Source organism: Coregonus lavaretus (genome assembly GCF_964263955.1).
Source record: "Coregonus lavaretus genome assembly, chromosome: 18".
NCBI classification, from domain to species: Eukaryota; Metazoa; Chordata; class Actinopteri; order Salmoniformes; family Salmonidae; genus Coregonus; species Coregonus lavaretus.
In genome coordinates, this window is record NC_140005.1 from 42,698,088 (window position 1) to 42,722,278 (window position 24,191).

The window sequence follows — 24,191 nt, forward strand, 5'->3', positions numbered from 1 at the left end:
AACATCAGAGGGAAGTGAAAAGAGCATTTAAGGGACGATCTGTGTAGCGTATTTTGGAATTCAGTACATGGATTAAAGCTGCAGGGTCTTGTCTTTCACTTAGCTCTGTCTGGTCTAGGTGTCACAGCTACTTTCCTATTTCACAATAAACTCAATTTCAGATAACAGACGCTGGGCAAACACCTACTGCTGATGCCACTGTGTGTGTGTGTGTGTGTGTGTGTGTGTGTGTGTGTGAGAGAGGCATTGGGAGGATGAGATGTGTTTCCTTGGCTAAGCACACTCCCACTTCCTCCTCAGAAGTCAAGAGAGTGTGTGTGTGATGAGGGTGTGATGGGTTTCAGTCTTTCATTTCTGATTGCCAACTTGTCCTCCATAAAAATCACTTTTTTTCCTGTGTGCATTTATGTAATCTGGACTATTCTTCCGTTGTGTGTGTCTGTCTGAGAGGCAGGGGAACAGACAGGTACAGGAGGGTGTGTGATGTTAAAACAGAAACAAAGAACAGAACATTACAAATACAGGGTGACTTGGAAATGTAATCAAGTCAAGTAAGGTCTATATAATTACAGGATATTCCAAATCAAAATGCTATTGTCATGAGAACCTAAGTGGCACTCAGTAGAATGCAATCATCTCAGAACATTTGGTGGCAACATGGATGATAATTATCATAACGCTGTATACCTCTCTGGCTTTGGCACACACATGACACATGGGCGTCTACACGGCGCACACACAAACGATTTTGTGTTCCATGGTTAGCCCAGTAGAAGATGGAAGGGACATGCTTTGTGGACTAGACAATTAACACAGTGACATTTGAAAGGCTTTGACTGACAGACTGATTTCATGTGTTCCCAACAATTACCTAAGAGAATGGATGTGCTTTTCTCTTTCTTCAATCTCTGTCTGTTCTCCCTTCATCTCTTCTTTATCTTTCCCTTTTACTCTCTGTATCGCTGCTGTTGAGCTTCTTTCTTTCTCTTTCTTTCTTTCACTTTTCTCCATTCTCGCCCATTGCTTTACTCTTCAACCCCCTACTCTTTCTGTCAGTCTCCCCACCCATCTCTTCCCTCCCTCCCTTCTCTCTCTTTCTCTCTGCCGGCAGCGGTGATTGCTGCTTCCTATTCAGCCTCAAAGCAATAGTTATTTTTTCATGCCACAATAAATGTAAATTGCGTTCATTCCAATTCACTGCTAATGTTCCCACTTTTGTTCTGTTTGGGAGCCTAACAAACCGACTGGAAGGAGCGCTACATTGCCTCAGAGATGTGTGTCTGTGTGTCATCAGCTTTCACCATGTCTTTCTGTCACTTCACATAAGGATTTCTGTAGAGTTCTTAGTGATTGGAAAAGAACAAGCCATACAAGGAATGATAAGGAAACGTGTAATTTTATTAACTGCATAATGATCTTGATCGAGGAGGGGATTGAATGTCTCTAGTCTGGGTACATGTCTTTTTAGCTAACATTCCACTCCATGTAATTTGCCAAAGAGACTGGACTTTCGGCAATCTCAACATTCAATATGCAGCTGGATTTACAGCAGAGTTGCTCATTGGTTGTTGGAAATAACATTAATATTTTCCATGACAACATGTGGAGCCTCAAAAATTGAATTTGAATTATAACGAAGTGAAACAAACGTTTAGCTGTTAGCTAGGCAAGTTATTGTATTTTGAGGCTTAAGATCGAAGCAAAGAGGTTTTGTGTTTGGAATTGCAGTATGTATTTAGTTCGAGAATTTAGATGTGAGCTAGCAACTTTTGACAGACTGGTTTCGTCTGGACAAAAAAGGATACCAACGTCTTCTGTGATGGAATTTTTTTGGGGATAATCGTTGTGATTGGAGGATAGCTGTGAGGGTTATCGAATCAGGATCAACTCCTCTGTTCTCCTTGAGCTCATTAATAATAGAATATTAATATTTGAAGGTGGCAGAAAGGCCAGTCTCTTTGGCGATGACAAGGAGTGGCAAGAAGTGGAATGTTCTAGGCTAAAGTGACTAGTACTCAGGCTAGAATGTCTCTGCTGTAACCAAGAAGCTTGATATCTAGCCACTTCACTAGCAAGTTAGCAAACCAAATGCCAAGCTGGAGCCCTGCGCTGGATATAATTTAGTTGACACATCTTAGATTTCTTATAGTTATGCTTAACTTATAGTTATAATCAGTGACGTAGCACGCAGCCCCCAACCCCAAAAAGAAAAATGATTATATATATATTTTTTAACGGTATTGAAAATCTACCGTCGGTATTTCGAAATACCCCGGTATGCGGTATAAACATATATCGCCCAAGCCTAAATGCATTGCATAGGAACTCACTTTTACAGATGAGGAAAGACAGCCAACCAGACAGGGTCCGATACATAGAGCCAGGGCCATAGAGATCGATAGAACAGAGGGAAATACAACAGGAGTGTGTCTGTCCTTATGACTAGGGCCTGTCCAGTCTCACTGATCACGTCACCCTGCTCTTACTCCTTTTTCTCTCTGCCCCCCTCTTTCTCTCCCTCCCTCCCTCTGATGAAAGCTCTCTCTCCATCAGTCTCTCTCTGCCTCTGTAATTATGCGCCCCACTCAGCCCTGATAGAAAAGCCACAGCACTGAACCCAGCTTATTACTGAGACACACACGCACACACACATACGCACATACACACATTTAGTGGCTATACCAGAGCTTTTATCTGTTCTCTCTCAGATATGAAGGCTCAATTGAAGTACTGAATAACTAATATGTCCTAAAGTTCAGCATATTGCTCTTTCAGATGGGATCTGATGTTAAACTCACCACAATACACTCCAGCTGGGAGCGCTGACCTCTCTCTTCCCTCAACCTTCCCCTCCTCTTCTCTTTTCTCCTCCTTCTCATCACTCGAGTTAGTAATCTGAATATGAAGGGGTCCCTGAATAATTGTTGCTGTCACAAAAGGGGTCCCCGGCTCCAAACATTTTGAGAATCCCTCCACTACACAAGCTAACAGCTGTACAGGCGAGGTGCTGCTGAAAACTTAAGTAATGACATAACCGAACACACACACAGATAGTGACTGTACAGTATTCTCTGTCCATCATTATGATTACAAGAAAGAAAGAAAGAAAGAAAGAAAGAAAGAAAGAAAGAAAGAAAGAAAGAAAGAAAGAAAGAAAGAAAGAAAGAAAGAAAGAAAGAAAGAAAGAAAGAAAGAAAGAAAGAAAGAAAGAAAGAAAGAAAGAAAGAAAGAAAGAAAGAAAGAAAGAAAGAAAGAAAGAAAGAAAGAAAGAAAGAAAGAAAGAAAGAAAGAAAGAAAGAAAGAAAGAAAGAAAGAAAGAAAGAAAGAAAGAAAGAAAGAAAGAAAGAAAGAAAGAAAGAAAGAAAGAAAGAAAGAAAGAAAGAAAGAAAGAAAGAAAAAAAGAAAGAAAGAAAGAAAGAAAAAAAGAAAGAAAAAGGAGAAAAATGTCATAACAGAGAGCGAGAGTGTGGCCGGCGGCACATAGGCCTGTTAAGATTTTTTTATTGCGCAATTTCTTTGCTACACTAATCTATGATGAGCCTTTGGCTGACCATGTGTTCCTGTCAAAGAGAGGAGGGTCTCAGCTTTCTGTACGTATCATTTTTATTCTCAACTCTCAATATTCAGCTCAATAGCAACGATTCTACAACCAACATATTTGATATGGCTTTGAGATATGAAACGCGCTCTGGCCATTGCGAGGTCTCATGGGTAGTAGCCTCCAACTGCTACTTTTTTAGGTCAATACATTTACTGTTGGATGAATACATAGATACTAGGAGTATTATATTTGTAGTCAGCGATCTAGCTAATGTGTTTTGAGTTTCCACTTCCTCAGCTGTTGAACCCCAAATTAATTAGCCTATGATATTAGTTAGTGCACATAAAGATATATGTAATTCATCTCTATTGAAATAAAAAATGCTGGAGTCCTATTTTGACAGTAAAATATAGCAACTATAGTCTAATTGACAACCCAAACTTCATGACAATCACAGGATTAGGTTGCACATAAAAATATATTGAATCATGCATTCCTGCTTGTACGTGTTAGATGAAACAACGTATTTCTTGAAAACCTCGATAGTCTATTTATTATATTTTGTAATAAAGCCCTATGAATTATTTCACAAGATGATTACTCATGATTTGGGTCTGACCAAATCAGGGCTGGTGCCACCAAATGTAAAAGTTAGTGGCACCGGTTACAACAGGGGAAAATGTTAGTCTCGAATGAAAATGTTAGTAATAGTAATTAACACTTAGGGTAGGTGTTGACTCAAGGGAAATATTTGAGTGTCTAAGTCTTGTTTTGAAACTGTAAAAAGTAATGCCGCTTTCAGACAGTGTATGTGCATACTGAAAAACAACCATCAAATGTTCTCTTCCTCCCCTCTCACTCTCCCTATCCCTCCCTCCTTTCTCTCCCACTCCCACTCCCTCCCTGCCTCCATCTCTCCCTCCCTTTTACAGGGCCTATTATCATGTGGCTCCAATGCAATGTTCTTATCGTCTCTTTCTTATGCTAATGTGCCGGCGGCTCCCTTTCTGCCCGTGTCAGAGCTGTATGTTGCCAACCTGACTTTATAATTACACTTAATTACACCAGAGCAGACTACTGACAAACATCCCCTTGTAGTCTGACTGGAAGAGGGGATGGAGCGAGAAAGGGTATGAGAAAGAGAGAGAGAGAGAGAGAGAGAGAGAGAGAGTCAAAACAGAACACAATATGTTGTCATAAATGTGCTCTCCTTGGAGGTTGTGATTGTACAAGTTTGGTATCTAGTTTGTTGTGTTCTGATAAACAGTATTATGGCAAATAGCCTTGCTATCATGATTATTATTATACATGTAATATTCTGGCAGTACATACTAGTGTGAACCTGTGCCCGTGTTGCACAACACAGTCCCTATCACTCCACAGATGGCACTGTACCACCCATAGACACACTCCTGCTTGGTCCCGGTCCCCCGCATTTGCATGCATGAACACACACACCCAAAAAAAATGCGTATGTGTTTACCTCCGTGTGTACGGTGTGAACTGTGTGTGTACCTCAAAGTGTGACGTGTGTGTATGTGTACAGTGCTTCGGAGAGTGTGTCTACACTACCTCGCGTGTGTGTGTGTGTGTGTGCGCGCGAGTGAGAATGGGTACCTCAGAGTGTGTGACGGGGGTGTTGCCGATGCCTGCGTTGACAGAGGTCCAGGAGCGTGCAGTGAGGACACAGGCGAAGAGGGGGTACAGGTCCCCCACCCCCAGGCGTCGACTGTACCTCTCAATCCCCTTCACGTCTCCCTTTATCAGGGACTGCCACAGACGACAGTAGTCTAGCCTGAAGTCTGGCAGCAGGATCTGGAGGGAAAAGAAAGTACAGGGGCTTAAAAATACATCAGTAGTCCAGCTCTCACTGAGAGTATCTAAAATAGTGAGACTTAAACTTCCACTCTAAAAACTGAACCTGTGAAATAAAAAACGAAAAGTATGTATGTCTGTGTGTGTGTGTGTCTGTGTGTGTGTGTGTGTGTGTGTGTGCGCGCGCGCGCAGGCGAGCGAGAAAGAGAGCGAGAGGTAAGACACAATCATTCTGATGCATTAAGGCAACTCTTACTCACTCTATACGTATGTGTGTGTATACAGTGCATTGGGAAAGTATTCAGACCCCTTCACTTTTTCCACATTTTGTTACGTTACAGCTTTATTCTAAAATGTATTATACAGTTTTTTTCCCCCACACAAAACCCCATAATGACAAATGTTTGCAAATATATAAAAAATCAAAAACGGAAATATTACACATACATAAGTATTCAGACCCTTTACTTAGTACATTGTTGAAGCACCTTTAGCAGAGATTACAGCCTCAACTCTTCTTGGGTATGACGCTACAAGCTTGGCACACCTGTATTTGGGGAGTTTCTCACATTCTTCTCTGCAGATCCTCTCAAGCTCTGTCAGGTTGGATGGGGAATGTCGCTGCACAGCTATTTTCAGGTCTCTCCAGAGATGTTAGATCGGGTTAAAGTCCGGGCTCTGGCTGGGCCACTGAAGGACATTCAGACACTTGTCCCGAAGCCACTCCTGCATTGTCTTGGCTGTGTGCTTAGGGTTGTTGCCCTGTTGGAAGGTGAACCATCGCCCCAGTCTGAGGTCCTGAGCGCTCTGGAGCAGGTTTTCATCAAGGATCTCTCTGTAATTTGCTCCGCTCATCTTTCCCTCGATCCTGACTAGTCTCCCTGCTGCTGAAAAACAGTCCCACAGCATGATGCTGCCACCACCATGCTTCACCGTAGGGATGGTGCCAGGTTTCCTCCAGAAGTTACGCTTGGCATTCAGGCCAAAGAGTTCAATCTTGGTTTCATCAGACCAGAGAATCTTGTTTCTCATGATCTGATTCCTTTAGGTGCCTTTTGGCAAACTCCAAGCGGGCTGTCATGCGTAATTTACTGAGGAGTGGCTTCCGTCTGGCCACTCTTCCATAAAGGCCTGATTGGTGGAGTGCTGCAGAGATGGTTGTCCTTCTGGAAGGTTCTCCCATCTCCACAGAGGAACTCTGGAGCTCTGTCAGTGACTATCAGGTTCTTGGTCACCTCCCTGACAAAGGCCCTTCATCCCTGATGGCTCAGTTTGGCCGGGCAGCCAGCTCTAGGAAGAGTCTTGGAGGCCACTGTGTTCTTGGGGCCTTACAATGCTGCAGACATTTTTTGGTACCCTTACCCAGATCTGTGCCTTGACACAATCCTGTCTCGGAGCTCTACGGACAATTCCTTCGACCTCGTGGCTTGGTTTTTGCTCTGACATGCACTGTCAACTGTGGGACCTTATATACAGTGAGGGAAAAAAGTATTTGATCCCCTTCTGATTTTGTACGTTTGCCAGAAAAATCCAGAAAAACACTTAAAATGTTATAAATTGATTTGCATTTTAAATGGGGGAAACAAGTATTTGACCCCCTCTCAATCAGAAAGATTTCTGGCTCCCAGGTGTCTTTTATACAGGTAACGACCTGAGATTAGGAGCACACTCTTAAAGGGAGTGCTCCTAATCTCAGCTTGTTACCTGTATAAAAGACACCTGTCCACAGAAGCAATCAATCAATCAGATTCCAAACTCTCCACCATGGCAAAGACCAAAGTGCTCTCCAAGGATGTCAGGGACAAGATTATAGACCTACACAAGGCTGGAATGGGCTACAAGACCATCGCCAAGCAGCTTGGTGAGAAGGTGACAACAGTTGGTGCGATTATTCGCAAATGGAAGAAACACAAAAGACCTGTCAATCTCCCTCGGCCTGGGGTTCCATGCAAGATCTCACCTCGTGGAGTTGCAATGATCATGAGAACGGTGAGGACTGAAATCCTGCAGCACCCGCAAGGTCCCCCTGCTCAAGAAAGCACATATACAGGCCCGTCTGAAGTTTGCCAATGAACATCTGAATGATTCAGAGGAGAACTGGGTGAAAGTGTTGTGGTCAGATGAGACCAAAATGGAGCTCTTTGGCATCAACTCAACTCGCCGTGTTTGGAGGAGGAGGAATACTACCTATGACCCCAATAACACCATCCCCACCGTCAAACATTGAGGTGGAAACATTATGCTTTGGGGGTGTTTTTCTGCTAAGGGGACAGGACAACTTCACCGCATCAAAGGGAGGATGGACGGGGCCATGTACCGTCAAATCTTGGGTGAGAACCTCCTTCACTCAGCCAGGGCATTGAAAATGGGTTGTGGATGGGTATTCCAGCATGACAATGACCCAAAACACACGGCCAAGGCAACAAAGGAGTGGCTCAAGAAGAAGCACATTAAGGTCCTGGAGTGGCCTAGCCAGTCTCCAGACCTTAATCCCATAGAAAATCTGTGGAGGGCGCTGAAGGTTTGAGTTGCCAAACGTCAGCCTCGAAACCTTAATGACTTGGAGAAGATCTGCAAAGAGGAGTGAAACAAAATCCCTCCTGAGATGTGTGCAAACCTGGTGGCCAACTACAAGAAACGTCTGACCTCTGTGATTGCCAACAAGTGTTTTGCCACCAAGTACTAAATCATGTTTTGCAGAGGGGTCAAATACTTATTTCCCTCATTAAAATGCAAATCAATTTATAACATTTTTGACATGCGTTTTTTTCTGGATTTTTTGTTGTTATTCTGTCTCTCACTGTTCAAATAAACCTACCATTAAAATTATAGACTGATCATTTCTTTGTCAGTGGGCAAACGTACAAAATCAGCAGGGGATCAAATACTTTTTTCCCCTCACTGTAGACAGATGTGTGCCTTTCCTGTCAATGTCCAATCAATTGAATTTACCACAGGTGGACACCAATCAAGTTGTAGAAACATCTCAAGGATGATCAATGGAAACACTATGCACCTGAGCTCAACTTCGAGTCTCATAGCAAAGGATCTGAATACTTATGTAAATAAGGTATCTATTGTTTTTTGTTAATACGTAAACTGTTTTTGCTTTGTCATTATGAGGTATTGCGTGTAGATTGATAATACAGTGCCCTCCACAATTATTGGCACCCCTGTTTAAGATGTGGTCGAGGACTTCCAAAAATTCTCCTTTTTTTTTAAACAACATAGAACCCAAATGCAAAAAAAGAGAAAAATCCAACCTTTTATTTAAGTACATTACTTTGGTGTAAAATAAAAAAATCACACATTTAGAAAAAAAAATACTTGAAATCATGTGTCCCACAATTATTGGCACCCCTGATGTTAATACTTTGTACAACCCCCTTTTGCCAACAAGACAGCACTTAATCTCCTCCTATAACATTTCACAAGATTGGAGAACACAGAGAGAGGGATCTTTGACCATTCTTCTTTGCACAATCTTTCTAGATCATCCAGTGTCCTGGGTCCTCTCTTATGCACTCTCCTCTTTAGCTCACCCCACAGGTTTTCGATTGGGTTGAGGTCTGGGGACTGAGATGGCCATGGGAGGACCTTGAGTTTGTGACTGCTGAACCATTTTTGTGTAGATTTTGCCACATGTTTTGGATCATTATCCTGCTGAAAGACCCAATGACGACCCATCTTCAGCTTTCTGGCAGAGGCCATCAGGTTTTTATTTAAAATGTCCTGGTAGTTCAAAGCGTTCATAATGCCATGCACCCTAACAAGGTTCCCAGGGCCTTTGGAAGAGAAACAGGCCCACAGCATCACAGATCCTCCACCATACTTCACGGTGGGCATGAGGTGCTTTTCGGCATACTCATCTTTTGTTTTACGCCAGACCCACTTAGAGTGTTTGTTGCCAAAAAGCTCAATCTTAGTCTCATCTGACCAAAGCACACGATCCCAGTTGAAGTCCCAGTGCCGCTTAGCAAACTCCAGACGTTTACGTTTGTGAGTGTTAGTGAGAAAAGGCTTTTTCCTTGCATGCCTCCCAAACAGCTTGTTGGCATGTAGAGAGCGTCTGATGGTTGTTTTGGAGACTTTGTGACCCCAAGATGCCACTCTTTGATGCAATTCTGTGACAGTGAGCTTAGGACTTTTTTTTACTTCTCTTACCATCCTCCTCACTGTGCGTTGTGGCAAGGTAAACTTGGGACCTCTTCCAGCCTTGTTTGTCACTGTTCCAGTTGTTTTAAACTTCTTAATGATTCATCTGACTGTAGATACGGGCAAGTTAAGGCGAGTGGCTATTTTCTTGTAGCCATTGCCTGACTTATGAAGGTCGACACAAATCTGCCTTACTTGAATGGTGTGTTCTCTTGTCTTTGCCATGTTGACAAATGGGTAAGAGAATTAGGCCTCTGTGTCACGTCATATTTATACCCCAGGGAAACAGGAAGTCATGAATGACTAATTAAAAGTTCCTAGATACCCTGACCAACTTTAGCAACTACAGAAAAATATATTTTTTAAAAAATCAATTAAAATTTTCTGCGGAATTGTTAGGGGTGCAAATAATTGTGGGACACATGATTTCAAGTTAATTTTTTTCTAAATGTGTGATTTTTTTTTTTACCACCAAAGTAATGTACTTAAATAAAAGGTTGGATTTTTCTCTTTTTTTGCATTTGGGTTCTATGTTGTTTAAAAAAAGGATAATTTTTGGAAGTCCTCGACCACATCTTAAACAGGGGTGCCAATAATAGTGGAGGGCACTGTATATATATATAGTACCAGTCAAAAGTTTGGACACCTACTCATTCGAGGGTTTTTCTTTCTTTATTACTATTTTCTACATTGTAGAATAATAGTGAAAACATCAAAACTATCAAATAACACATATGGAATCATGTAGTACCCAAAAAAGTATTAAACAAATGAAAATACACTACCGTTCAAAAGTTTGGGGTCACTTAAACATTTCTTTGTTTTCCATGCAAACATACATGAAATGAGTTTGAATAGGAAATATAGCAAAATTAATAGGAAATGTAGTTATTGACAAGGTTAGAAATAATGATTTTTAATTGAAATAATAATTGTGTCCTTCAAACTTTGCTTTCGTCAAAGAATCCTCCATTTGCAGCAATTACAGCCTTGCAGACCTTTGGCATTCTAGTTGTCAATTTATTGAGGTAATCTGAAGAGATTTCACCCCATGCTTTCTGAAGCACCTCCCACAACTTGGATTGGCTTGATGGGCACTTCTTATGTACCATACGGTCAAGCTGCTCCCACAACAGCTCAATAGGGTTGAGATCCGGTGACTGTGCTGGCCACTCCATTATAGACAGAATACCAGCTGACTGCTTCTTCCCTAAATAGTTATTGTATAGTTTGTAGCTGTGCTTTGGGTCATTTTCCTGTTGTAGGAGGAAATTGGCTCCAATCAAGCGCCATCCACAGGGTATGGCATGGCGTTGCAAAATTGAGTGATAGCCTTTCTTCTTCAAGATCCCTTTTACCCTGTACAAACCTCCCACTTTACCGCCACCAAAGCACACTCAGACCATCACATTGCCTCCACCATGCTTGACAGATGGCATCAAGCACTCCCCCAGCATCTTTCCATTTGTTCTGCGTCTCAAAAAATTTCTTCTTTGTGATCCGAACACCTCAAACTTCGATTTGTCTGACCATAACACTTTTTTACAATCTTCCTCTGTGTTCTTTTGCCCATCTTAATCTTTTTATTGGCCAGTCTGAGATATTGCTTTTTCTTTGCAACTCTACCTAGAAGGTCAGCATCCCGGAGTCGCCTCTTCACTGTTGACGTTGAGACTAGTGCTTTGCGGGTACTATCTAATTAAGCTGCCAGTTGAGGACCTGTGAGGCGTCTGTTTCTCAAACTAGACACTCATGTATTTGTCCTCTTGCTCAGTTGTGCGCCTCCCACTCCTCTTTCTATTCTGGTTAGAGCCAGTTTACGCTGTTCTGTCAAGGGAGTAGTACACAGCGTTGTACGAGATCTTCAGTTTCTTGGCAATTTCTCGCATGGAATAGCCTTCATTTCTCAGAACAGGAATAGACTGACGAGTTTCAGAAGAAAGTTATTTGTTTCTGGCCATTTTGATTCTGTAATCGAACCCACAATTGCTGATGCTCCAGATACTAAACTATTCTCAAGAAGGCCAGTTTTATTGCTTCTTTAATCAGCACAACATTTTTCAGCTGTGCCAGCATAATTGCAAAAGGGTTTTCTAATGATCAATTAGCCTTTTAAAATGATAAACTTGGATTAGCAAACACAAAGTGCCATTGGAACACAGGACTGATTGTTGCTGATAAATGGGCCTCTGTACGCCTATGTAGATATTCCATAAAAAAATCAGCCGTTTCCAGCTACAATAGCCATTTACAACATTAACAATGTCTACACTGTATTTCTGATCAATTTGATGTTATTTTAATGGACAAAAAAATTGCTTTTCTTCCGAAAACAAGGACATTTCTAAGTGACCCCAAACTTTTGAACGGTAGTGTATATTTTATATTTCAGATTCTTCAAATAGCCACCCTTTGCCTTGATGACAGCTTTGCACACTATTGGCATTCTCTCAACCAGCTTCATGAGGTAGTCACCTGGAATGCATTTCAATTAACAGGTGTGCCTTCTTAAAAGTTAATTTGTGGAATTTCTTCCTTCTTAATGCGTTTGAGCCAATCAGTTGTGATGTGACAAGGTGGGGGGGTATACAGAAGATAGCCCTATTTGGTAAAATAAAAGTCCATATTATAGCAAGAACAGCTCAAATAAGCAAAGAGAAACGACAGTCCATCATTACTTTAAAACATGAAGGTCAGTCATGTCAAGAACTTTGAAAGTTTCTTCAAGTGCAGTCGCAAAAACCATCAAGCGCTATGATGAAACTGGCTCTTAAGAGGACCGTGACAGGAATGGAAGACCCAGAGTTACCTCTGCTGCAGGGGACAAGTTCATTAGATATACCAGCCTCAGAAATTGCAGCCCAAATAAATGCTTCAGAGTTCAAGTAACAGACACATCTCAACATCAACTGTTCAGAGGGGACTGTGTGAATCAGGCCTTCATATTTGAATTGCTGCAAAGAAACCAGTACTAAAGGACACCAATAATAAGAAGAGACTTACCTGGGCCAAGATCCACGAGCAATGGACATTAGACCAGTGGAAATTTGTCCATTGGTGTGGAGTCCAAATTTGAGATTTTTTATTCAACCACCGTGTCTTTGTGAGACGCGGTGTGAATGAACGGATGATCTCCGCATGTGCATTTCACACCGTAAAGGAGGAGGTCGTCGGGTAAGCTTGGCGTCGGGTAAGCTTGGCTTTATACATAGCTTGGGCTTTGTCGAGTAAGGCTTAAACTATGTATTTAGATTGTAGTTAGGTATTGTAGGTAGGTATCGTGGGTTGTTGTATGTAATTATTGTAGGTTAGTATTGTATTCGGCTGTGCCGGGTGTAGCACGAAGCTAGCTAGCTAGCTAACTCACCACCTGGACTAGCTGGCGAGTAGCTATTAGCAACGGTATAGTTGTTTCACGCCTGAGAGTGCCTGTAATTACGCCAGCTGGCTGCCTACAACAATTACATACAATAATTGCCTACCATTCAGCTGTTTTCTAACCTCATTGTCTGAACCGTTAACGTTAGGTAGCAAGTGGCTACTGTGCTTGAAATTTAGCTAGCTTGTTGCTACCTGGATAGCTACTAGTAAACAATAGCTGGAACGACCGAGCGAACAGACGCGAACTGGCTGAGTCAATTCAGTGGCTAGCTTTGCACTTGGCTAGCTAACAGTAGCTGCTAGGGGTAAGTCATAACCTACACTTGTGTTTAGTTTTTTACATATTGATAGCCCGAGTCGTTCAAGGAATTCGGGACATGGGTGACTAGTTAACGTTAGTTTGGCTCTCTCTGTGTGTTCGTGCCGTGAAAGGAGAGGTTCTTCTTTGTCTGAAAGCAATGGCTAGCTAGTTTGCTAACTATTCTAGCTAACTAACTGGCTGAATAAGTTGACGACGGACTCGCTCAAGCTGTCGGGACTAACCCACAACGTTAGACACGGACGATCTGCTTGCGTGTTGATACACTGGTGGTTTGTTGTGGCTGAGTATTGGCGCTAAACCGTGTTGTTGGAGACCGGCATGCTAGCTGGCTGTGGCGTCTTATGACGAGGTGCCCGGACGTTTTTCACGGAATAATACTGCACCTAGTTAGCTAGCTGAATAAACTAAGTTAGTCTATTCCTAGAAAACATTGAACCGCTGTAGTTTACAACAATTATAGTTTCTGAGGTGGAAGTTGGGAGAGTTATATTTGGGAGTTGTGGTGAGGGAGGCCCCGCTCTCTCCTTTCCCAGATGTTTAGTTCATTTCATTCCGATCTCCTCTGCATTATTGTAGCCATCTGCTGCAGCCTGTCAACTATGCCTCTGCCTATCCCTGTTCTCTCCTCTCCGCACAGGCTACACAAACGCCTCACACCGCGTGGCTGCTGCCTCTCTAACCTGGTGGTCCCTGCACGCACGACCCACGTGGAGTTCCAGGTCTCAGGCAGCCTCTGGAACTGCCGTTCTGCTGCCAACAAGGCAGAGTTCATCTCAGCCTATGCTACCCTCCAGTCCCTCGACTTCTTGGCGCTGACGGAAACATGGATTACCACTGAAAACACTGCTACTCCTGCTGCTCTCTCCTCGTCTGACCATGTGTTCTCGCATACCCCGAGAGCATCTGGTCAGCGGGGTGGTGGCACAGGAATCCTCATCTCTCCCAAGTGGACATTCTCAATTTTTCCCCTGACCCATCTGTCTATCTCCTCATTTGAATTCCATGCTGTCACAGTCACTAGCCCATTTAAGCTTAATATCCTTGTCATCTATCGCCCTCCAGGTTCCCTTGGAGAGTTCATCAATGAGCTTGACAAGTTCCTTTCCTGAGGATGGCTCACCCCTCACAGTTCTGGGGGATTTCAACCTCCCTACGTCTACATTTGACTCATTTCTCTCTGCCTCCTTCTTTCCACTCCTCTCCTCTTTTGACCTCACCCTCTCACCGTCCCCCCCTACTCACAAGGCAGGCAATACGCTTGACCTCATCTTTACTAGATGCTGTTGTTCTACTAATCTCACTGCAACTCCCCTCCAAGTCTCCGACCACTACTTTGTATCCTTTTCTCTCTCCCTCTCCTCCAACACTACTCACTCTGCCCCTACACAGATGGTAATGCGCCGTCGCAACTTTCGCTCTCTCTCTCCCGCTACTCTCTCCTCTTCCATCCTATCATCACTTCCCTCTGCTCAATCCTTCTCCCTCCAATCTCCTGATTCTGCCTCCTCAACCCTCCTCTCCTCCCTTTCTGCATCCTTTGACTCTCTATGTCCCCTATCCTCCCGGCCGGCTCGGTCCTCCCCTCCAGCTCCGTGGCTTGATGACTCATTGCGAGCTCACAGAACAGAGCTCCGGGCAGCTGAGCGGAAATGGAAGAAAACTAGACTCCCTGCGGACCTGGCATCTTTTCACTCCCTCCTCTCTACATTTTCTTCATCTGTTTCTGCTGCTAAGGCCACTTTCTACCACTCTAAATTCCAAACATCTGCCTCTAACCCTAGGAAGCTCTTTACCACATTCTCCTCCCTGCTGAATCATCTCCGGCGCGGCTCACTCTTGGATTGCGTCCTACCTGACCGGTCGCTCCTACCAAGTGGCGTGGCGAGAAGCTGTCTCCGCACCACGTGCTCTCACCACTGGTGTCCCCCAGGGCTCAGTTCTAGGCCCTCTCCTATTCTCGCTATACACCAAGTCACTTGGCTCTGTCATATCCTCACATGGCCTCTCCTATCATTGCTACGCTGACGACACACAACTAATCTTCTCCTTTCCCCCTTCTGATAACCAGGTGGCGAATCGCATCTCTGCATGTCTGGCAGACATATCAGTATGGATGACGGATCACCACCTCAAGCTGAACCTTGGCAAGACGGAGCTGCTCTTCCTCCCGGGGAAGGACTGCCTGTTCCATGATCTCGCCATCACGGTTGACAACTCCGTTGTGTCCTCCTCCCAGAGTGCGAAGAGCCTTGGTGTGACCCTGGACAACACCCTGTCGTTCTCCGCTAACATCAAGGTGGTGACCCGATCCTGTAGGTTCATGCTCTACAACATTCGGAGAGTACGACCCTGCCTTACACAGGAAGCGGCACAGGTCCTAATCCAGGCACTTGTCATCTCCCGTCTGGATTACTGCAACTCGCTGTTGGCTGGGCTCTCTGCCTGTGCCATTAAACCCCTACAACTCATCCAGAATGCCGCAGCCCGTCTGGTGTTCAACCTTCCCAAGTTCTCTCACGTCACCCTGCTCCTCCGCACACTCCACTGGCTTCCAGTTGAAGCTCGCATCTGCTACAAGACCATGGTGCTTGCCTACGGAGCTGTAAGGGGAACGGCACCTCCGTACCTTCAGGCTCTGATCAGTCCCTACACCCAAACGAGGGCACTGCGTTCATCCACCTCTGGCCTGCTGGCTCCCCTACCTCTGCGGAAGCATAGTTCCCGCTCAGCCCAGTCAAAACTGTCCGCTGCTCTGGCACCCCAATGGTGGAACAAGCTCCCTCACGACGCCAGGACAGCGGAGTCACTCACCACCTTCCGGAGACATTTGAAACCCCACCTCTTTAAGGAATACCTGAGATAGGATAAAGTAATCCTTCTACCCCCCCCCCCCAAAAAAAAATAAAATAAAAGTGGTTATAAAAAAAAAGGTGGTGTAAAGTGGTTATCCCACTGGCTATAAGGTGAATGCACCTATTTGTAAGTCGCTCTGGATAAGAGCGTCTGCTAAATGACGTAAATGTAAATGTAAATGTGTTATGGTGTGGGGGTGCTTTGCTGGTGACACTGTCTGTGATTTCTTTACAATTCAAGGCACACTTACCCAGCATGGCTACCACAGCATTCTACAGCGATACGTCATCCCATCTGGTTTGGGCTTAGTGGGACAATCATTTGTTTTTCAATAGGACAATGACCCAACACACCTCCAGGCTGTGTAATGGCTATTTTACCAAGAAGGAGAGTGATGGAGTGCTGCATCAGATGACCTGGCCTCCACAATCCCCCGATCTCAACACAATTGAGATGGTTTGGGATGAGTCGGACCGCAGAGTGAAGGAAAAGCAGCCAACAAGTGCTCAGCATATGTCGGAAAAGCATTCCAGGTGAAGCTGGTTGAGAGAATGCCAAGAGTGTGCAAAGCTGTCATCAAGGCAAAGGGTGGCTATTTGAAGAACCTCAAATATAAAACATATTTTGATTTCTTTAATACTTTTTTGGTTACTACATGATACCATATGTGTTATTTCATAGTTTTGATGTCTTCACTATTCTACAATGTAGAAAACAGAAAAATTAAAGAAAACCCTTGAATGAGTAGGTGTGTCCAAACTTTGACTGGTACTGTATATATCTTTTAATCCATTTTAGAATAAGGCTGTAACGTAACAAAATGTGGAAAAAGGGAAGGGGTCTGAATACTTTCCGAATGCACTGTATATATATATAAGTGATAATGTGTGAGTATGTGTGTATGTGCATGGGCGCACGACAAGAGCGTCCTGATACATTAACCACACACTCTTCTCCGCTGTCTTTACAGAGTAAAAAGCTCAGCCAATCCCCATCAAAGGAACACTTGCTCATTAGCATACCAATGAAGCACTGCAGCACTTTATGAGACTACCACATGATTAACACACAAACACACACACACACCATTAACATGGAGGTAGCGTGTAACATGGAAAAATTGCCCCCAATAGAAATAACAAACAAAGCGGAGAATTAACATTCTGTCCAAAGCCAGGCTCAGATCTCAACTCATTCCTGCTAAATTGGTTCCATTATGGTCAAAGGAAGGAAGAGAGAAGAGTAGGTTCTCTCTCATTCTATTTCACTCTCTCTTTCTTGTTCATCCTTTCATAAGCCATCATCAGATGCGCATATTCATCACCAAATGATCTTCATGATTGCATTTACAACCACTACATCTACCATCCAGGGATTAGAGGCCCAGGGATTTGTATGCATGGTGCACCTGTGTGTGTGTGTGTGTGTGTGTGTGTGTGACTGTCAAACACTCTGATGGATTTGTCTGATGGTGAAGCACATCTTTGCAGTTTATTGAAAAGCTTTTAGTCTGCTCTAGCGTGAATGTATGTCAGTCGGTGCCGTTTAAGATGAGGGAGGATGTTTTTTCTTTTTTTATGAGCATGGGCTTATTTCTATTACAGCATATTGGATGACTGTCATTCATATTCCATTCACCCAGCTCAACGTCAATAGGTTTAGGCTACTTACTACATGATACTCAAATTTTCCTCATAACTATCACAAGGTTGCTACAACCTAGCCTAAGAATGAAAGTTTATAACATAGGCGCACAGGTTGAGAGAAACATTTGCGTAATCAAGGTGACAGACAGTGACACATTCAATATCGCCTTGCACATTCTTGCCTGCACCTTGCTGATCTAAGGTGTAATCATTAGTTCAACAGTTGCAAACAAGAGTTTCTATTGGACAAATTCAGGTATGTTCATCCCCGTTTGCTTCCGTTTAAGAAACATTTTTCAACTGAATCGGCGGAATGAATACAACCCTATCACCCGCAAACACAGTTCACTTTCATAGCAGCCACATAAAAACAGCTTGATCACTTTGTTCGTTGTATAATTCCTTCTCGCATCTACGCGCACTCATCCTCTCACCTTTTCCTTTCGCTTGTGGACTTCATTGCACAACATAACAGCTGCCTGACCAGGCGAAAAACCTTTCCAAACCAAACCTTCATAGCATAACCGCTAAACACAGCCTACATCGTTGTTACCATTTTAGCTAACGTCATAGTCAACATACAGTGAGGGAAAAAAGTATTTGATCCCCTGCTGATTTTGTCCGTTTGCCCACTGACAAAGAAATGATCTGTCTATAATTTTAATGGTAGGTTTATTTGTACAGTGAGAGACAGAATAACAACAAAAAAATTCAGAATAACGCATGTCAAAAATGTTATAAATTGATTTGCATTTTAATGAGGGAAATAAGTATTTGACCCCCTCTCAATCAGAAAGATTTCTGGCTTCCAGGTGTCTTTTATACAGGTAACGATCTGAGATTAGGAGCACACTCTTAAAGGCAGTGCTCCTAATCTCAGCTTGTTACCTGTATATAAGACACCTGTCTACAGAAGCAATCAATCAATCAGATTCCAAACTCTCCACCATAGCCAAGACCAAAGAGCTCTCCAAGGATGTCAGGGACAAGATTGTAGACCTACACAAGGCTGGAATGGGCTACAAGACCATCGCCAAGCAGCTTGGTGAGAAGGTGACAACAGTTGGTGCGATTATTTGCAAAAGGAAGAAACACAAAATAACTGTCAATCTCCCTCGGCCTGGGGCTCCATGCAAGATCTCACCTTGTGGAGTTCCAATGATCATGAGAACGGTGTGGAATCAGCCCAGAACTACACGGGAGGATCTTGTCAATGATCTCAAGGCAGCTGGGACCATAGTCACCAAGAAAACAATAGGTAACACACTACGCCGTGAAGGACTGAAATCCTGCAGCGCCCGCAAGGTCCCCCTGCTCAAGAAAGCACATATAGAGGGCCGTCTGAAGTTTGCCAATGAACATCTGAATGATTCAGAGGAGAACTGGGTGAAAGTGTTGTGGTCAGATGAGACCAAAATGGAGCTCTTTGGCATCAACTCAACTCGCCGTGTTTGGAGGAGGAGGAATGCTGCCTATGATCCCAAGAACACCATCTCCACCGTCAAACATGGAGGTGGAAACATTATGCTTTGGGGGTGTTTTTCTGCTAAGGGGACAGGACAACTTCACTGCATCAAAGGAACGATGGACGGGGCCATGTACCGTCAAATCTTGGGTGAGAACCTCCTTCCCTCAGCCAGGGCATTGAAAATGGGTCGTGGATGGGTATTCCAGCATGACAATGACCCAAAACACACGGCCAAGGCAACAAAGGAGTGGCTCAAGAAGAGGCACATTAAGGTCCTGGAGTGGCCTAGCCAGTCTCCAGACCTTAATCCCATAGAAAATCTGTGGAGGGAGCTGAAGGTTCGAGTTGCCAAACGTCAGCCTCGAAACCTTAATGACTTGTAGAAGATCTGCAAAGAGGAGTGGAACAGAATCCCTCCTGAGATGTGTGCAAACCTGGTGGCCAACTACAAGAAACGTCTGAACTCTGTGATTGCCAACAAGGGTTTTGTCACCAAGTACTAAGTCATGTTATTCAGAGGGGTCAAATACTTATTTCCCTAATTAAAATGCGATCAATTTTACATGCGTTTTTCTGGATTTTTTTGTTGTTATTCTGTCTCTCACTGTTCAATTAAACCTACCATTAAAATTATAGACTGATCATGTCTTTGTCAGTGGGCAAACGTACAAAATCAGCAGGGGATCAAATACTTTTTTCCCCTCACTGTAGCTACTAGGGCCCTGGTAGCAATAAATTAATCAAACAAAAAGCTTACATTGACTTGGAAGAGTTCCAGTGTTGGATAGCCATAGCCAGCAAGCTAACACAGCATCCCTCCCTGTTCGAGTAGGCTAAACTAGCTAGCTCCATTTGCTAGGTAAGTAAGTGAAAAAAATATGAAATATCTCACTCTCTTGCTCTCTGTTCCACTCTCATCCTTCATTTTTGAAGAATATATTTGTTCAAAACTGTGCAACTATTGTCTTTCTCTCTCTTTGTGTCAACTACTCACCACGTGTTATGCACTGCAGTGCTAGCTAGCTGTAGCTTATGCTTTCAGTACTAGATTAATTATCTGATCCTTTAATTGGGTGGACAACATGTCAGTTCATGCTGCAAAAGCTCTGATTGGTTGGAGGACGTCCTCCAGAAGTTGTCATAATTACTGTTTAAGTCTATGGAAAGGGGTGAGAACCATGAGCCTCCTAGGTTTTGTATTGAAGTCAATGCACCCAGAAGAGGACGGAAACTAGCTGTCCTTCGGCTACATCATGATGCTACCCCAGAGAGTGCTGTTGAGGCTATTGTAGACCTTCATTGCAAAACAGTGTTTTGATTCATGATTTGGTGACATGTGAATATATTTAGTGTAGTTTTATCTAAAAAGGATAACTTTTATAATGTTTCACTATTTAAATTTTTATGAAATTCACTGAGGATGGTCCTCCCCTTCCTCCTCTGAGGAGACTCCACTGGTCAGTGTGTGTGAGCACGTTCATGACTGCGCTTATCTCTGTTTGCGTGTGTATGTCTATACTGTTGACCCAGGGTGTCGGGTAAAAAATTTGGTGTAATATGTGATGAATGGTGTTCTTCCAGGTTCCTCCGTCGGCCTGGCTAGAACCTGAAATGCCTTATCTGATATAGGGCCTTATCCTGTAACAAAATATACACCCTCCACACAAACACACACAGACTCTCTCACACACATGCACACTCACCCATTCCCCCCCCCCCCCCCCCCCCCACACACACACACAAACTCTCACCCACCAACCCTATTTTCGCACGCATACACACCTCTCACACACACACACACCCCCCCTCCCCTTTCTTACCTGATAAAGGCCGTGGTCCAGTAAGACAATCTCAGTCTTCTTGGTGTTGGGACACCTCCTCACCAACACGTTGCCTGGGTGGGGGTCACAGTGGACGAAGCCCTGCACAAATATCATCTCACTGTACATCTTCCCCAAGTTCTGAGAAATCTGGAGGGATGGAGGGAGGGAGATGATAAGTGTGGTGCAAGAGATAGCGTGTTTGTGTGCGTTTCCATTCTGCAATACACTATAGCTAACCTACAGTGGGGGAAAAAAGTATTTAGTCAGCCACCAATTGTGCAAGTTCTCCCACTTAAAAAGATGAGAGGCCTGTAATTTTCATCATAGGTACACGGCAACTATGACAGACAAATTGAGAATTTTTTTTCCAGAAAATCACATTGAAGGATTTTTAATGAATTTATTTGCAAATTATGGTGGAAAATAAGTATTTGGTCACCTACAAACAAGCAAGATTTCTGGCTCTCACAGACCTGTAACTTCTTCTTTAAGAGGCTCCTCTGTCCTCCACTCGTTATCTGTATTAATCGCACCTGTTTGAACTTGTTATCAGTATAAAAGACACCTGTCCACAACCTCAAACAGTCACACTCCAAACTCCACTATGGCCAAGACCAAAGAGCTGTCAAAGGACTCCAGAAACAAAATTGTAGACCTGAACCAGGCTGGGAAGACTGAATCTGCAATAGGTAAGCAGCTTGGTTTGAAGAAATCAACTGTGGGAGCAATTATTAGGAAATGGAAGACATACAAGACCACTGATAATCTCCCTCGATCTGGGGCTCCATGCAAGATCTCACAAGAACGGTGAGCAAAAATCCCAGAACCACACGGGGGGACCTAGTGAATGACCTGCAGAGAGCTGGGACCAAAGTAACAAAGCCTACCATCAGTAACACACTACGCCGCCAGGGACTCAAATCCTGCAGTGCCAGACGTGTCCCCCTGCTTAAGCCAGTACATGTCCAGGCCCGTCTGAAGTTTGCTAGAGTGCATTTGGATGATCCAGAAGAGGATTGGGAGAATGTCATATGGTCCGATGAAACCAAAATAGAACTTTTTGGTAAAAACTCAACTCGTCGTGTTTGGAGGACAAAGAATGCTGAGTTGCATCCAAAGAACACCATACCTACTGTGAAGCATGGGGGTGGAAACATCATGCTTTGGGGCTGTTTTTCTGCAAAGGGACCAGGACGACTGATCCGTGTAAAGGAAAGAATGAATGGGGCCATGTACCGTGAGATTTTGAGTGAAAACCTCCTTCCATCAGCAAGGGCATTGAAGATGAAACGTGGCTGGGTCTTTCAGCATGACAATGATCCCAAACACACCGCCCGGGCAACGAAGGAGTGGCTTCGTAAGAAGCATTTCAAGGTCCTGGAGTGGCCTAGCCAGTCTCCAGATCTCAACCCCATAGAAAATCTTTGGAGGGAGTTGAAAGTCTGTGTTGCCCAGCGACAGCCCCAAAACATCACTGCTCTAGAGGATATCTGCATGGAGGAATGGGCCAAAATACCAGCAACAGTGTGTGAAAACCTTGTGAAGACTTACAGAAAACGTTTGACCTGTGTCATTGCCAACAAAGGGTATTTAACAAAGTATTGAGAAACTTTGGTTATTGACCAAATACTTATTTTCCACCATAATTTGCAAATAAGTGGGAGAACTTGCACAATTGGTGGCTGACTAAATACTTTTTTTCCCCACTGTATATCATCAGCATTATAAAAATAAAAAATAAAGACTATCTGTATATGTATGATGGGCTGGTATAGATTGGGCATTTCACTTTATTTCTATTCGGTATCTTAACATTTCTATAGCATACAAGACGATAACAGATATACAGAGCCAGACAGGTTTATAAATCCTACACAATCATTCCATTCGTTTTCTGTTCAGTTGTGATATGGATCTACACAGAGCAACGCAATCTTGAAAAAGTAGGGAAGACACAGCAGCCTGCAGCAATGCCACTTTTACAATGAGGCTGCACAGTTTGACCTGCATCCTGTACAACCAAATACATAGCCAAATATGCACCCAATAACACACCACACACAGGTGTCTGTTTGAGACAATCAGTCCGGGGGGCTGTGTGTGTGTGTTGCAGAGATGAGTCACAGCATATTGAGTCACTGCGTGGTGATGTGTGTGTGACAGTCTCACAGAGGAGAAGCAGGGCACGGGGTGTCAATCAAAACTACCAGACAAAACATTCAACAAGAAAAGAAACAATCACTTCCATCTCTGACTCACTGTGTAGTTACGTTGTCAAGAGCTTGATTATTGGAGAGAAGGCGGATGAGAGGGTGTGTTTGTTAACACACGTGTTTGGGAAGGACAGAAGTAAACATGAAAAAGTACACAATTTCAAAAGCCTTAACCCACTTTACCCAGCCAAGGGAACCCCATGAAGTGGTCCTCGTCTTTGGGCTAAGTCGACTGACGTCAGAACCCCCACTAGGCCTCACACAGCCTGGGCCTTTCCTGACCAGTGTATGTTTGTGTGTATTATGTACAATGACACATCTTTAGGATGCAGCTCGTAAGGAGCGCATTACCATCACCCTCAGGCAGATAGATATGTGTTCTCTCTCTCCCTCTCCCCCTCTCCATTTACTCCTGAGGTGTTAAAGCCTGGTTTCTCTCTAGGTTTCTTCCAATGTTCCTGCCTTTTTAAGAGCTTTCCTAGCCAATGTGCTTCTACATCTGCATTGCATGCTCTTCGGGGTTTCAGGCTGGGTATCTGTATAGCACTTTGTGACATCTGCTGTTGTAAAATGGGCTTTATTAAAAAAAAATGGCTTGATTGATTTGAAGGGAACAACGGCAGGCAATGGAATTTGATACCTGCAACCCTCCTGTTGCCGGCTCACTTCCCGCCAGATCAGACCTGGGATTTTAACTGCTAGGCTATCTGCCGCCCCTCTCGAAATCACACTTTTGTAATAGAAAAACAACACAATCTGATGTTAAGTCCACAACAATGTTTATACACCGAGTGTACAAAACATTAACAACATCTGCTCTTTCCATGACATAGGCTGACCAGGTGAAAGCTATGATCCCTTATTGATGTCACTTGTTAAATCCACTCTAATCAATGTAGATGAAGGGGAGGAGACAGGTTAAAGAAGGATTTTTAAGCCTTGAGACATGGATTGTGTATGTGTGCCATTCAGAC

General features: G+C 43.6%; 1 protein-coding gene across 1 annotated transcript in view; it reads right to left on the reverse strand.

The window, feature by feature from the left end:
* adck1 (aarF domain containing kinase 1) overlaps nucleotides 1–24,191 on the reverse strand; it is a 173,118-nt gene that overhangs the window by 10,097 nt on the left and 138,830 nt on the right. Inside the window, exons 8-9 of the mRNA XM_084181838.1 lie at nucleotides 21,002–21,151; nucleotides 5,159–5,356 (exon numbers count right to left, since the gene is read on the reverse strand). Coding sequence (XP_084037964.1) covers nucleotides 5,159–5,356; nucleotides 21,002–21,151 — 348 coding nt within the window. The remainder of the gene's footprint in view (nucleotides 1–5,158; nucleotides 5,357–21,001; nucleotides 21,152–24,191) is intronic.